The sequence below is a fragment of the Nematolebias whitei genome, chromosome 5, assembly GCF_014905685.2.
Source record: "Nematolebias whitei isolate Nwh7 chromosome 5, NemWhi1, whole genome shotgun sequence".
Lineage (NCBI taxonomy): Eukaryota > Metazoa > Chordata > Actinopteri > Cyprinodontiformes > Rivulidae > Nematolebias > Nematolebias whitei.
The window spans coordinates 40528936-40542834 of record NC_056502.1 but is presented as its reverse complement, the minus strand read 5'-3'; the positions used below and the strand labels follow the sequence as shown (position 1 = coordinate 40542834).

The window sequence follows — 13899 nt, the reverse complement described above, 5'->3', positions numbered from 1 at the left end:
ATAGACGTAAAGAGCTTATTGTTGTAAACCTCTGCCTGCTGTGTTCGAAACAATTGTGATCGAGCTCCAGTGTTATACGTATTACGGTCTGGGAGCCAACCCCAAAAAAAACAACTGTTGGCTTTAACCACAGCTGCCATGCAACTGCAAATGAAACTGGCAATTTAAATTGGCACACGTTTAAACTTAGAATCTTGAATTTATCTAAAGGTGACTACTTTCATAATGTTAGGTGGTGTTATTCTCTGGTTTATTCATTAATCTTTTTTTCTTTCATAAATTTGTCCCTAGAGATTGATCCTAAAAACAGAATAATTGCTGTAAAAACATTAAATTATAGTTCAGATGCTTTCTGTTTTGTGCAGAATATTAAAAGCCTACAAGGTATGGCATAACTTTTTAATGACTCTTACTGACTTCTGGCAAATTATCTATTAATAAAAACATATTTACAAGAGAAAACACATTGGTTAGAATAAATTGGACATCTCTGTGTACTTTAATTAAAAACTTGCCTGAATTCATAATGTAGCTTTCCAAATCTGTGATATCCACTTAAGGTGCAAAGTTTGCTTCCAATCAAGCATTCACACCTCCGTCAGGCAGGGAGGGCTCCACATACTGCACTTTTTTGGCACTTGGCATAATGCTGGCAGGTAGGTATTGGTCACACGGTGAGTGCAGCTCATCCAGTTCCGTGGTAAAGTGGTCGGGACTCTCCCCATTGGATGTCTCTTTGATTACACTGTAAGTGAGTGCCACACTATACGTGGCTGGTTTCTCTATGCGCTGAGGGCCACAGTGACACAGCTTCTTGAAGGCAATGCGGAACTTCTGGGACATGGCATTGTAGATCACAGGGTTGATAGCACTGTTCAGATAGATGCAGAGACGGCAGAAGAGCAGAAACCAGCTGTCCAGGTAAGCTTTGTCTAAGAAAGAGTTGACCACCACTAAGGTCCGGTAGGGCATCCACAGTAAAGCGAACAGGATCACCACCACAGCTAGCATCTTCGTCACCTGATGAAAAAGGATTCAAATGTTAAAAGGTACCAGTGATCACCAAAAAAAAATCAAAATCAAAACAGTGATTTCATTAAGAACACCTAACAGTCCCCCAGTGAGGTATTGAATGAGATAGAATGGTCTTTGCAGGATCTTAGTGAGGTAGAAAGAAATTAAGGTCACAGCATACTCCATCCAAAGCCGAACAGTCAACGTGCGGTCATGTGGTTGTGGGATGTTCATTTTTGCACACATTTTTCATAGTGCGTAGGGTGGCTGTGGCTGAGTAGTTACAGTAGTCGTCCTCCAATATGAGAGTCGGAGGCTCGATTCCATCAGCAGTCACATGCCAAAGTGTCCCTGGGCAAGACACTGAACCCCTAAATGCCTCCAACATGTGTCCCATCAATGTATGAGTGTGATAACACTCAGATTATTCTTTGTATAGATTGTAGAGTGCTGTATGAACGAGTAAATGAGGGCACAGATTGTGATGTAAAGCTCTTTGAGTATCTTGATCAGATAGAAAAGCGCTATATAAGTGCAGTCCATTTACCATAGTCCACGAGACACAGACACGGAGCTCCTGGGTAACCCCTCCCGCTGTAGTAATGCATACGTCACCACATAAGATTCTTCCCACCAGAGTCTCCACTCCATCCATGCACACACTGTTTGGCCACAAATCTATCACAAAGAAAGTCCACACTTTCCAGAAGTCAGACTCCTCCATAAACTATGTTCAAGTTTCTTTATTGTCATTAGCATCACATGTGGTACATGACGTGGAACAAAATTGTGTATTCAAGGTCTCAATTACACCCAAAAATGGCAAAAATATAAAGAATAAAAAGAAACTGTATATAAGGATCTAAGCTATATACTAAGATTTACACTAAATGAACACTAAATGATACGCATAAAGATCTAAGATATATGCTAAACACTAATAATGTAAAATAATATTGTATATTAAATAGCAGCCTGAACATGATGTCTGCATTATGTCCATCTTGGAGTTTTTGACCATTTGACTAATTTAATGTGTTTGCAGAGGCATACAGCTGCATGTCCGAGTGCATTTCCGCAGTGGCAAACACGCCCACAAACGTCTGTCCAATTGCACAATATTTGACACATATGCCTGAAAAAAAGTTTGGCCAAGGTTTTGAGTCAAGAAGGGGTGGGCAAAGTTGCTCCGCGAACAAAATGACAATTTCCGTCACACAACTGTGACAATGAGAGACGATTTTGGCACTTTGAATGGAGTATGTCAGGCAATTTAGTGAGTTCCCCATTAAAGATAACAAAGTGTAATGAGTGGAGGGGGTTTGAGCATGCATAAAACTTTCTTTCTGGTTGAGGTTGTGGTGGTTTATCATTGAGGTGACAACATATCCCTGACATGGATATCACATGGCATGCGTGTAGCTTCAATGCCTAAACTTCATTTAGGATTGGCCACACTGCATTCGTGCTGAGACTATGCCAGATCAAATTCACAAAAGCTTTGTGTCATGGTCTTCAAGCAAATAGTTACATCTTGAAAAGGTCCAAGAGAGTCATCCAGTGCTGAGTGCAGGGTGTGTTGCAATTAATTTGTGGAAATACTGTCAAGGGAATGTGGTGATAATCTATAGTGAAGACACAGAAGAACATTTTGGGGACGGAAAATCTAGCAGGTATGGTGAGTACTAAGATTAAAGGAGTTTCATGACTGCCTTCAAACTAAAGGTCTTCCAAACTTGTCCAACCTTGCCACATTCTAAAAGGTTGTGTAGGTGGTTCACAAAGTTGAAATCAGGACCCCATTGTGGATTGAGTAACAAGTGAGGGGTCTTAAGACAATTTACAAAAATGATCTAAAAATGTCAAGACCGTTGTTTAAGGGTGCATCTTTGCCCTAATTGTCATGATACCTGTCAAAAACAGTATTCCTAAATTGAAATAAAATACAACAATACTTCCTGAAGCTGTTTGCGTTGTTACTTTATGTGTTCAGTTTACCTCTAACGATCCTTGTATGCTTCAACCATCAAAAGACTGCCTCAAAAGATTCTGCTGCTGTTGTTTTACAAGTCAAAATTTGAAGAGTATGGGAACCGTCGGGTCATGGAGAGAGTAACATGTTCATTATTCTCTGTGAAGGAGGTGTAACAAGCTAAATATCTGATTCATACACATACACAGTATATGAGTACTGTATGTGTCAGGTTTTGTTTCGTGGCAGATCAAGACAGAAGAACCCAATTGCGCAGGCAGAACTCAGGAGGCAAATGTATAAAATAAAAATGCTTTTAATAATAACAATAATAAATCAAAAAGGCTGACATGGCAGCAAAACTTACATGGCCTCAAGAAACACGATCACAGGCAGGACAAGACAGGACATACCCAACGACGAACCGACAATGACAGAACTGACAGACAGACTTTATATACACACAACCAAGACATGACACAGGTGACGATAATCAAAACAATCAATTCAGACACAAGGGAGAACAGACAGGGGGAAGGCCCACTAGATGGTGCCATCCTGACAGTATGAAATGGTAATGAGATTTGCATCTTCAGGCATGTTAATATAAAAAGAATATTCCTGCAAGGTGCCAAAGTAGTTGTCTTAGATTAGAACATTTGTTCAAAATAGAATTTCAATATTTTTTGCATATTTTAATTAATTGTATACAAGGCTTTAAATCCAACCTGCCATCACTTATTCACACACATTCCTTTTCTAATAATGTTACATGTCTTAATGTGTGATGTGAATGTCGTTTCATCCAAGTTTTCTACCAAATTAAACCTTGTTATATGCATTAATCAACAATATTTCTTTCTTTTAGACGAAAGACATTTACAGTCTTCATCTGTGCCTGTAAATGAGTTTTCAATATTAGTTGCAAAGGTTGCATCAGACACAGATGTGTGTGTGTGTGTGTGTTTGGGGTGGGGGTGCCGTATGTAATCAACGTGTACAGTTCAATCTCATTATCATCAACATTCCTGCTCTAAACATTTCCTTTTCCACCCTCAGATAAAAAGCTGTCACCTGATGAAACTTTTTACTTTTCTTGAGAAACACTCACTTAAAAAAATAATGGCTTTGTCACAGACTCTGTCACCCCCCACCAACAGTTATGGTTTAGAAATGTGTCCACATTAGATAATAACAAAACACAAAACTGTAAAATATAAATTTAACAATGACACATATGCACAAATTCAACTCATGAAGAGTTCCCCTGTTTTTGTCAACTACTTGCGCTCTGTGTAGCAGAGTATAGTTTCATAAAAATACTCCCTAGTTTACTTCTTTTTTTTTTACAAGAACAACATGGGTTTGTGACGCGGGATGTAAAGGTTATGGATGTTTGTCACTTACTAATGTCAAATATTATAGAACCATGCGTTTGAGTTAGAGTTGTTTTATCTGAATAAACTGGAGCCTGCAGGAGCACGGAGCCTGCACACCTTATAAACTTCAAGAATCCTAAGCTGGGAAGCAGAGTTGTCTTGACCTCACCTTTTCTGATAAGCGTATAAGCTGAAGCTCCTTTATGCTGTCCGTGGGCAGACCTTGTGAGCAGGGCGGTGTATAACATCTTGTATCTAGGAGTTTCAATGGCTGTTCCCCTTGCAAGGATTAAAACCTGGGATGTACGGATCTTCTCCTTTCCTGTGTGGCTTATTTATTTAATGATTTGATGATAGGATAATTAAATTATCCAACAGTTTGTTTTGTTGCATTTTAAACAGAAATGTACACGCTCCTCTCTTACAAATATTTTGCAAATTAGGTGTAACCAAAATAAATTCTGGGCTTTGTATAAATTAATTAGTTAAACAAAGCCATGCAAAGGTTTTAAATGTCTAGAGTGTTTTGGAAAGAGGAACACTTCACTCTGGATGTTAAACATTGTGCCTCAAGATGAAACGTCAAAATGTTTGTGCAACCCAAAGTTATCTGGAGGGAAACTGTAGAGCTGCAGTCTTATTTAAAAAAGCCTGCTTATAACATGACACTAATGCATTGTGCACATTGGATTCTCAGACATTTAGAAGACTGCAGGAAAGAATATTCTTCTCTGTACACACTGCCAAGATCACCAAATTAATGATGTGTTTGACATCCAAAATGATCAAATTCAAGTACTACAAATAGCAGTATTGTATTATTTTAATGTACTATCACTAAAAATAATGTAATAAAACACAATACCATTTTATTTTTTGTTATAGTCATTAAAAAAAGAACCTGTGGGACAAGAAAAACCCTACGCCTGCAGGGAGTAGAGATGCACAGAGATGTACATGTATATCATTTTAACTAGTTTTTTTTCTTCTTCTTTCGGTTGTTCCCTTCTTCAGGGGTCACCACAGTGAACTAAGATGCATGAAGACTTGGCATTTATTTTTATACAGGATGTCCTTCCTGACACAACCACAGACCACCAAGCTACCACAACCCTTTGTGTGGAGCAGAGAGATGCTATCTGGGATACCTGGGGGAACAGATGAGGGGTTGAGGGCTTTGCTCAGGGGCCCAGAGTGGGGAAAATGAGTTTTTTCATTTTTTCATTTAGCCTTTATTTATACAGGTAGTCTCATTGAGCCACGAGAACTCATTTTCAAGAGAGACCTGTTTAAGGAGCAGATGGTGGGGGTTAAAGGCCTTGCTCAGGGGCCCAGATTGGGGCGAATGAGGGTGGAGGGAGGTGTTGGTGTTCTACCTTTTCCACCCACATTTTGATGTTGACGGTACCGGGAGGTGAACCTGCGACTTTCCGATCACAAGCCCATCTTCTAACCTCTGTGCCACCACTCACCCCGAGTTAACCAGTATATGTTTACTTAAAGATTTCTGTTCAATACCTGTGCACCTAAAGTCTACTTCATCATTTGTATGTTTTTTTCCTTCACACTTCCCTTCTCTACAATGACATTAAACTTCCATTGATTTTTGTATAGGTATTACCAAAAAGCTGAAATTTTTGCTTGATGATTATAAATTTGATTAATTTTACTGATACACGAGAAAACAGTACAAAAAATATTTTTATGTAACACATATCAATAGGTCATTGATAAAAAATAATGTTGAAATTTCTCAAAAAACAGTTGTTGTAAATTCTTAATCTCCTCACCGGTCACAGGGACTCGCTCTCAAGTTGCAGGGGTTTAAATCATGTTCAAACCAATTGCTAAAAAAATTCTTCAAAATAGTTGCTGAGTCATCTGAAATCTATCTCAAACCTTTATTTGCTTAGTTTTTAGAATTCTAAAGTAGATGTAAAAAATAGCAATAGTAAAATGTTTCATGGATAACTAATTTAATATGTTTTAATGAAACCATCAGAGAGTAATCTATGAATTAACATTTACAATTGATTAATGCTTGTAGTCAACCCCTTTCAAGATGGCTGGTACAGCAAAGCAATCTTGGCAAACACAAAAAAGGATAAAAATAAATTCCTTATAAATCAATTTTCTTAATATTGAGCTCAAAGTTTGGTGAGAGTCATTCACAACAAATACTCCAAGCACTAACAGATCATGTGAGATCATGTATTATGTCATAACATGGGATGAAGTGTCAGACCAGACAGCGTCATAGTTCAAATGGACCAATGAGCCCGGCATGGTGGACCAACTGCAGTTTGAATTGGACTGAGGGGAGCTCCAGCATCCTAGTGCAGACAAATCTCTCCAGCTGCTCTCATGTTGAACAGATGCTGGGTCCAGAACCAACAGGCAGAAACAGGCAATCCACATCAAAGAACAAAGCGAGCTGCCAGAAAATCCACTCATTCTGGAAGGCATGATCCTGGCTCAGTTCGGATCAGCAGAGATATGATCCAGATGAGGAAAAAAAACCTTCAGGTAGAGCCCTTCGAGGGTTCATGGTCTATCTGAACCAAGTTTAAAAAGATAAACAGACTGTACCAACAGAGTGAGCAGATCCTTCAGCTGACCAGCTCTGAAATCGGTGGTACCGTACGGATCCAAATTAATCCACGTGAGTGCAGATGTAAAATCAGCAGAACTCTGATGTGGATGCTAGACTTCCTTCGAGTAGCTCCTCCTCGGTGCTTCCCAGCACGAGAGGCTTCCTCCAGGCAAGCAGTGGTCAGTCTGACTGAAGAAGCTGGAGCCGTCCATGGTTCTGTTCTGTTCTGGTTCAGTTCCATCAGGCTCCTCCATGGCTGACAGCAGAACCCACAGAGGTGGCCGGTCCTTCGATGAGAAGTATCAGGCTGCCCACTGAGGCTGAGACTGGCACGGTTTGGGTCAACTTTCCCCCATGGCCTAGCTCTGTTCTGTTCTGGTCCGGTTCCATCAGGCTCCTCTGTGGCCGACAGCAAACCCCACGGAGGTGGCCGTCCTTTGATGAGAAGGATCAGGCTGCCCACTGAGGCTGAGACCGGCTCGGTTCTGGTCCTGTTCAGATTAACTCCCCCACGGCCAACATCAGAAACCCACGAGGAGCTGATCCAACAGAAATCCAGCACAAAACCACACAGCAATCCCGATCGGAACTGAGCAGAAACACAAAGGTCCAGATAGAAAGTCCGATTGGAGTCCGCAGGGAAAAAAAACGCCAGACCTTCGGAAAACATCTCATACGCTAGAGGGGCTACCTGGCCGACAGGCTGCACTCGGAGTGACCGATGGGGTGGAAGCGGTCCAGGTCCTGGACTGAAAAAAATCCCGATGGTTCCGTTCAGCTCTCTGAGGCCACTGAACACCGAAGTCCGATGGAAGAAGGACCAAACTTTTAGTCCAGTTTGAAAACGGGTCAGTTTGAGATTATTGGACTGGAGAAGCCAGGGAGCTGCCGTCCTTCATCTTGCTTGAAGTGAAGTGGTGAAGAACAAATGCAGAGGGCCTACAACTGAAAATGTGTCTATGGTTTTACACTTTGCCTGCAATTTTGAGTCGTCAACAGTCTTTGAACAATGATATGCTGAGTTTTTGCATTCAAGACTGTTGTTAAATAAATATCCTGATGCATGCTCAATAATCCAGGTAGAAAAATCCAAAAAAGCTCAACCTGGTCCTCTGGGCATTCAAAAAAACAAAACAAAGCAAATCAACAAAAAAATGTAGAAACGTTTCGTCTCTCATCCAAGAGACTTCCTCAGTCTGAGGTGCTGTATTCAGCTCAGTCTCTTAAATAGCACCTTCTCAGAGTGGATCAACCAGTTTGCTGCTGACAACCAAAACCAGCTGCTCACATGCTCAAGAAGGACCATCAGCCTAACAATGGATCATTAGCACACTGATGGCTGTTTACTATTCACAGGGGGTTGAGTGATACTAGCAATCACAGCATTGCAAGAGGGGGACATTTGAACCCGGAGGCCTCCAACCTGTTTAATGATGGACGATTTATTTTCACAAAGATGGCCTCCTTTATTCCTCTCTCAAACCATCGTTCCTCTCTATCCAGGATGTGCACATCTTCATCCCTGAAAGAGTGACCGCTGGCCTGGAGATGAGTGTAGACCGCAGAGTCCTGGCCTGATGATGTTCTGATGATGAGGTTCTTCTGTGCTGGGCCATCCTTTTGGCCAGTGGCTGTTTAGTTTCCCCGATGTAAGACTGATCACAGCCCTCCTGACACTGAACAGAATCCACAATATTATTCTGTTTGTGCCGGGGGACTGGATCTTTGGGATGAACCAGTCTTTGCCGTAATGTATTTTGGGGTTTAAAAGCCACTGGGACGTTATGTTTAGAAAATAAAAGTCTCAGTTTCTCTGATACTCCCTCAACATACGGAACGACCACTGGTCTGGGTTCCTCCTTTTCACCTGATGGCTGACTGGAGTCCTGTTTGGGTTTCTTCTCTGCTTTCAGGAAGGCCCAGTTAGGATATCCACATTGCTCTAGAGCCTGTCTTGTATAGGATTTCTCCTTCTGCCTGGCTCCTGAGTTAGTGGGGATGCTGTCTGCTCTGTGGTACAGAATCCTGATGACTCCTAATTTGTGCTCCAAAGGGTGATGGGAGTCAAACTGCAAATACTGGTCTGTGTGGGTGGGTTTGCGGTACACATCGGTTTGCAAATGTCCTCTATCAGAGACTGAGACCTCACAGTCCAAGAAAGCCAACCTGCCATTTTTACATCTTCTCGTGTGAACTTGATGTCTTTATCCACAGAGTTGATGTGGTCAATAAAATGTTGAACTTCCTGAGATTTAATTTTAACCCAGGTGTCGTCAACATACCTGAACCAATGACTTGGTGGTGTCCCTGAAAAGGACGTCAAGGCTCTCTTTTCTACCTCCTCCATGTACAGGTTGGCAACAATAGGAGAAACTGGAGACCCCATAGCACACCCATGTTTCTGCCTATAATATTGCTCCCCATATGTGAAGCAGGTTGACTGCAGGCACAGTTTCAAGAGTTGACACAGTTGTTCTGTGGAAAGCGTGGTCCTGTTGCTCAGAGTGATGTCTGGTTTTAATCTTAAACTGACCACCTCTACTGCATCATCAACAGGAATGCACGTAAAGAGTGATGTGACATCAAAAGAGACCATTGTTTCATCAGTCTCCATGATGGCATCCCTCACCTTATCCACTTTGTTTTGTTTTCTGTTCTTTTGAATGTCCAGAGGACCAGATTGAACTTTTTTGGGTGTTAAATAAACTGTTGTGATTTCTGGAGGTTAGAGCTCAAGGCTGTAGAGAGAATTCAAAATGGTCAAAGATTTTTAAAAAAAGTTTTCTTTACAAAAAAAAAGGGTTGTCAAGGCATCAAAACTACTTACAAATAAATGCAACACTGGAAACTCATGGAGGCACATGATAGATAATACCACAAGTGGCTGTAAAAAGCACAACACAAAACAAAGGAATTAAGTGAGGAACTCAGGATATAAAGTAGGAAAAAAACTCTGAAGCAGCAGTGCTCTGGGGTGGACAATATCTGCCTTAAGTTTCTCAAGGCTCTGAATGTTGCTGGGCTGCCTTGGTTGACATACCTTTGTAACATCTTATGGGCATCTTCATTGCCATTGTATTGGCAGAGTGGGATATAGGGTCTGGGATGGAGGTTCCCCTTTAAAAAATGGAACAGTTTGTTATGTTCTAATTGCAGGGGCATCACTCTCCTCGGCTTCTTCAGGTCTATTCTTAAAGTCAATTCAGTGGTCTTGAGAATTGAGTTCAGTAGATGGTTAAACTTTGAATTAATAAGTAACATTGAAGGGTCTCTTGCCACTGTGGAACACTTGACCAACTCTTTACTCTCATGAGGGTTTTTGAAGGAGCACGGGAGTTTGCCCAACCAGTTTACATGTGTTTTGTGAACTTGAAGAAGGTATTCCTTAAGGTATGCTGTGGGGAGTGTTCTGTGAATATTGGATTGGGGTCCTTTGCTACTGGCCATTCAGTCTCTATACAAACAGTGCAAGAGTCTGGATCACATTGCTGGCTGTAAGCAATGTGCCTTTAAAGCCTTTAAAACCTTTAATGACTACAGGCCAGTGGCACTAACATCTGTCCTTGGTATTTTGACTCCCACCGGTAACTGGATCCTGGACTTCCTGACAGATAGACCACAGTTGGTGAGAATGGGAGGATGGGTTTGCTGAACTCAGTCAGAACAGGATCCCCGCAGGGCTGTTTCTTTGGCCCTAAAGTTTTTACCCTGTACACTTGTGACAGTGTCTTCACCTGGCACAACACCATCATTACTAAATATGCTGATGACACCACTCTATTGGGGCTCATCCAGGAGGGGAATGAGCCAGGGTACAGGTCTTTGGTAGACACCATTATTACCTATAGAGAGAAGAAAAACCTCATCCTCAATACAGACAAGACCAAAGAAATCTTATTGGACTTCAAGAAGAACCCTCCCCCATTACAACCTCTCAGCATTAAAGGGACTGAGGTAGGGAGGGCTGACATCCATATATTCTTGGGACTGCAGGTTACATCAGACCTGAGCTGGTCTCTCAAGACCACAGCCACAGTGGAACAAAAAAACAGCCCAGCAAAGGCTTTACTACATTATGCTGCTCAGGAAAAAGGGTCTGAACCAGCACCCTCTCACCCAGGCCTATAGAGAACACCACACAAGCAGAAAGGAAGCCACTGCAAAGAGTCGTAAAGAATTTGGAGAGGATTACAGAGACAAAACTTCCTTCCATGGATTCAATGTATGTACTTCACTGTTGAAAAAGAGCAGCTCTCATCAAGGACTCACTCAATCCAGCTCACTCTTATCAGGCACAAAAAATGTTCATATAACCTGAGACACAGTAGAGTGGACTGCATAATCACCCATAGTACAAGGTTTTTTAATAGTTTTTTCCCTGCCACAGTCAGACCAATGGCAAAACAAAACTTCTGAATCAGGTGCAGTAATAAGGTAAGATAAGATAAGATAAGAATTTTACTGATCCCGCAGGAAATTGCTGACCCTACACCAAATAAACCCTACTCTGCCTAACTTTACTTGTCATGTGACATGGGAAGGTTTAGATATTACCTACTTTCTGTACCATGTAGATATAAACCACTTTGTTCTTGTTTATTTTATCTATTTTGTGTTGTGTCAGTGTTTTCTGACTATGACTGATAGAGCTCTGCACAAGAATTCCAATGTGCCTAGATTGTTGGTCTGTGCTCAAATGGCAAATAAACTTTGTATCTTTGTAAAAAGTCGTACTTGTTCAGTGTTAGAGTCAGACTCTGCCATGGATGCCTGTTGTTTTTCCAATTTTATTACTAACTTTTATGGGCATAATTTATTAGTGTAGTCAGAAGGCAGAAGGAGTCTGGTTCAGTGACTTCAGGATTCTGTTTCTGCTCTTTGCATTATGTGTTCCTTTTGGCATCCTCGTGCTGTGATCTTAAACTATTGTGGTAGGGTTATTTCATACAGGTATCTTGTTTTTCAGAGAGTTGTAAGTAAGAAAATGCCTGAAAAATGTTAAAAAATGAACAAAGATTCTTGCTTCTTTCTCCATACTCCGTGCTCTATGACTTATGTCACAGCTGGTAAAGAACCAAGTATTGACAACTATTAGAGAAAATGTCACTTCAAAGTTGATTATATATATATATATATATATATATATATATATATATATATATATATATATATATATATATATCATGAATAATTGTAAATTTTAGAACTTAGATTGGGAAACTTTTTTTAGGTTGACAGGATATCACAGGCATCACATCCATGTTCAACATCCTGATCTATCCTTGACTTCTCCCTTTATGCTCTCCTACCTTAACGGTCTTTCCCTACCCTCCTACCTTCGCCTTATTTGGTGCTCTCTGCCAGTGCTGATCAAAGTATGGAATGTATACAGGATACTTAAAGCTATTTTAGAAAGCCTTCTATGTCTGGGCTGCCTAAGGCCTGATGTGCATGGAGTTTTCCTATCTGTCTTCATCTAATTACAGCAGTAACTGGATTCAGTCTGCAGCATATTTTGACTTGTTTATCTGATCCCACTTACATTTAAGTAGCCTAAAACAAATATTTAGGCATGTGAGTAACATAGACATTTTCATACAAACATCAAAATATGTTTATATAAATTATAAGTTCAAATAAACCAATTTCATTTGAGCAGGAAATCAAAGCTTTGCATTTAAACCCAAATATTTTTAGCATCCTGTAACTGAGCATAAATATTAGCACTCAACCAAACAATGTTGACCATTTGTGAGCTTCCTTTTTCCTAATAGTACAATTTAAATTAACAAGGTTTAAACCCTCCTGCTCCTCTTAGGTCAAAGTGACTCATGAGTCAGTTTAAAAACTTTTGGGTTATTTTGACCCAAGGGCAGCGGGAGGGTTAAAACTTCACTATAAACTTGTCTCCAAAAATCCAGCTCACTGAAGTTTTGACTCCATTCTACAAAAGTCCCCAAATTGTTGTTGCAGATTCTTTGTTCCCATGCTCTTGGAGATGCAGGTTTGCCTTTTTCTTTACAACTACGAGTAGTGCATTTTTGACATTTGTCTGTTTTAGTGTCACTCAGTACTTGTAAATCGACTTTACTTAAATCCTTAACAGTTTGTAATGTGCTTTATTGACATGAAGAAAAAGGCTAATTTTCCAGCATTGCTCAATCTGTATATCTTTTGATCGGCCCATCAATCAAGGCTTCTTTGTTGCTACATGTAGGCGAGCTGCACCTGAATATCCATATGTTGTATGGAATAATCGTAGAGAACATAATAAAGATTATGTACTCAGCTTAAAGATACAACAACATACTTTATAGTGCAAGTTTTAAAGTAGCCTTTATCACTTATGCACATGAAACTCAGATAAATTTAATGTAGAGCCAAAAAATACATTGAAATGTTTTTATGGCTTGTTGCCAAAGCAACTATAATGTTTTTGTTTGTTTCTGTAGGCATGTGTTTTTCTGCCTGTCTGTCAGAAAACATATTACATGAACCACTGGATTTTAACAGAACTCAGTGTGAAATCATTTATTGTACATTTTCAACAGATTACTGAAGGAAACCCCATACAAGGTGGTCATGACTGCTAAACACACTTATCAACCACAAAATTGGTTATAACTCAGTCAGTGATACAAGTATTGAGCTAAAATTTGGTGTGGTAGTAGCTGAGAGTGATTCTCAACACGCACGCTAAGCAGTAATGTCACAATGACTTTTGGGGTCAAATGTGTTTGGCTGTTGGAAAAATATCCCATGATCCGCTGGATGAATAAAATTATTTTAAAAAAACTACAGTATAAAAAAAGTAATCAATAGGTGGTCCTCGCCTCTCGCACAGTGATAGCTGGGTATGGGCACCAGTGACCTGAAAAGGAAGAAGCAGATAAAGATGGATGGATGGATGGATGGATGGATGGATGGATGGATGGATGGAT

The 13899-nt window shown here is 40.4% G+C and overlaps 1 protein-coding gene across 1 annotated transcript in view; it reads right to left on the bottom strand.

Annotated features, from left to right (window-relative positions):
* Positions 1–579: 579 nt before the first annotated feature.
* trhra (thyrotropin-releasing hormone receptor a) overlaps positions 580–13899 on the bottom strand; it is a 23005-nt gene continuing 9685 nt past the window's right edge. Inside the window, exon 2 of the mRNA XM_037677319.1 lies at positions 580–1020. Within this exon, the coding sequence (XP_037533247.1) occupies positions 580–1020 (441 nt within the window). The remainder of the gene's footprint in view (positions 1021–13899) is intronic.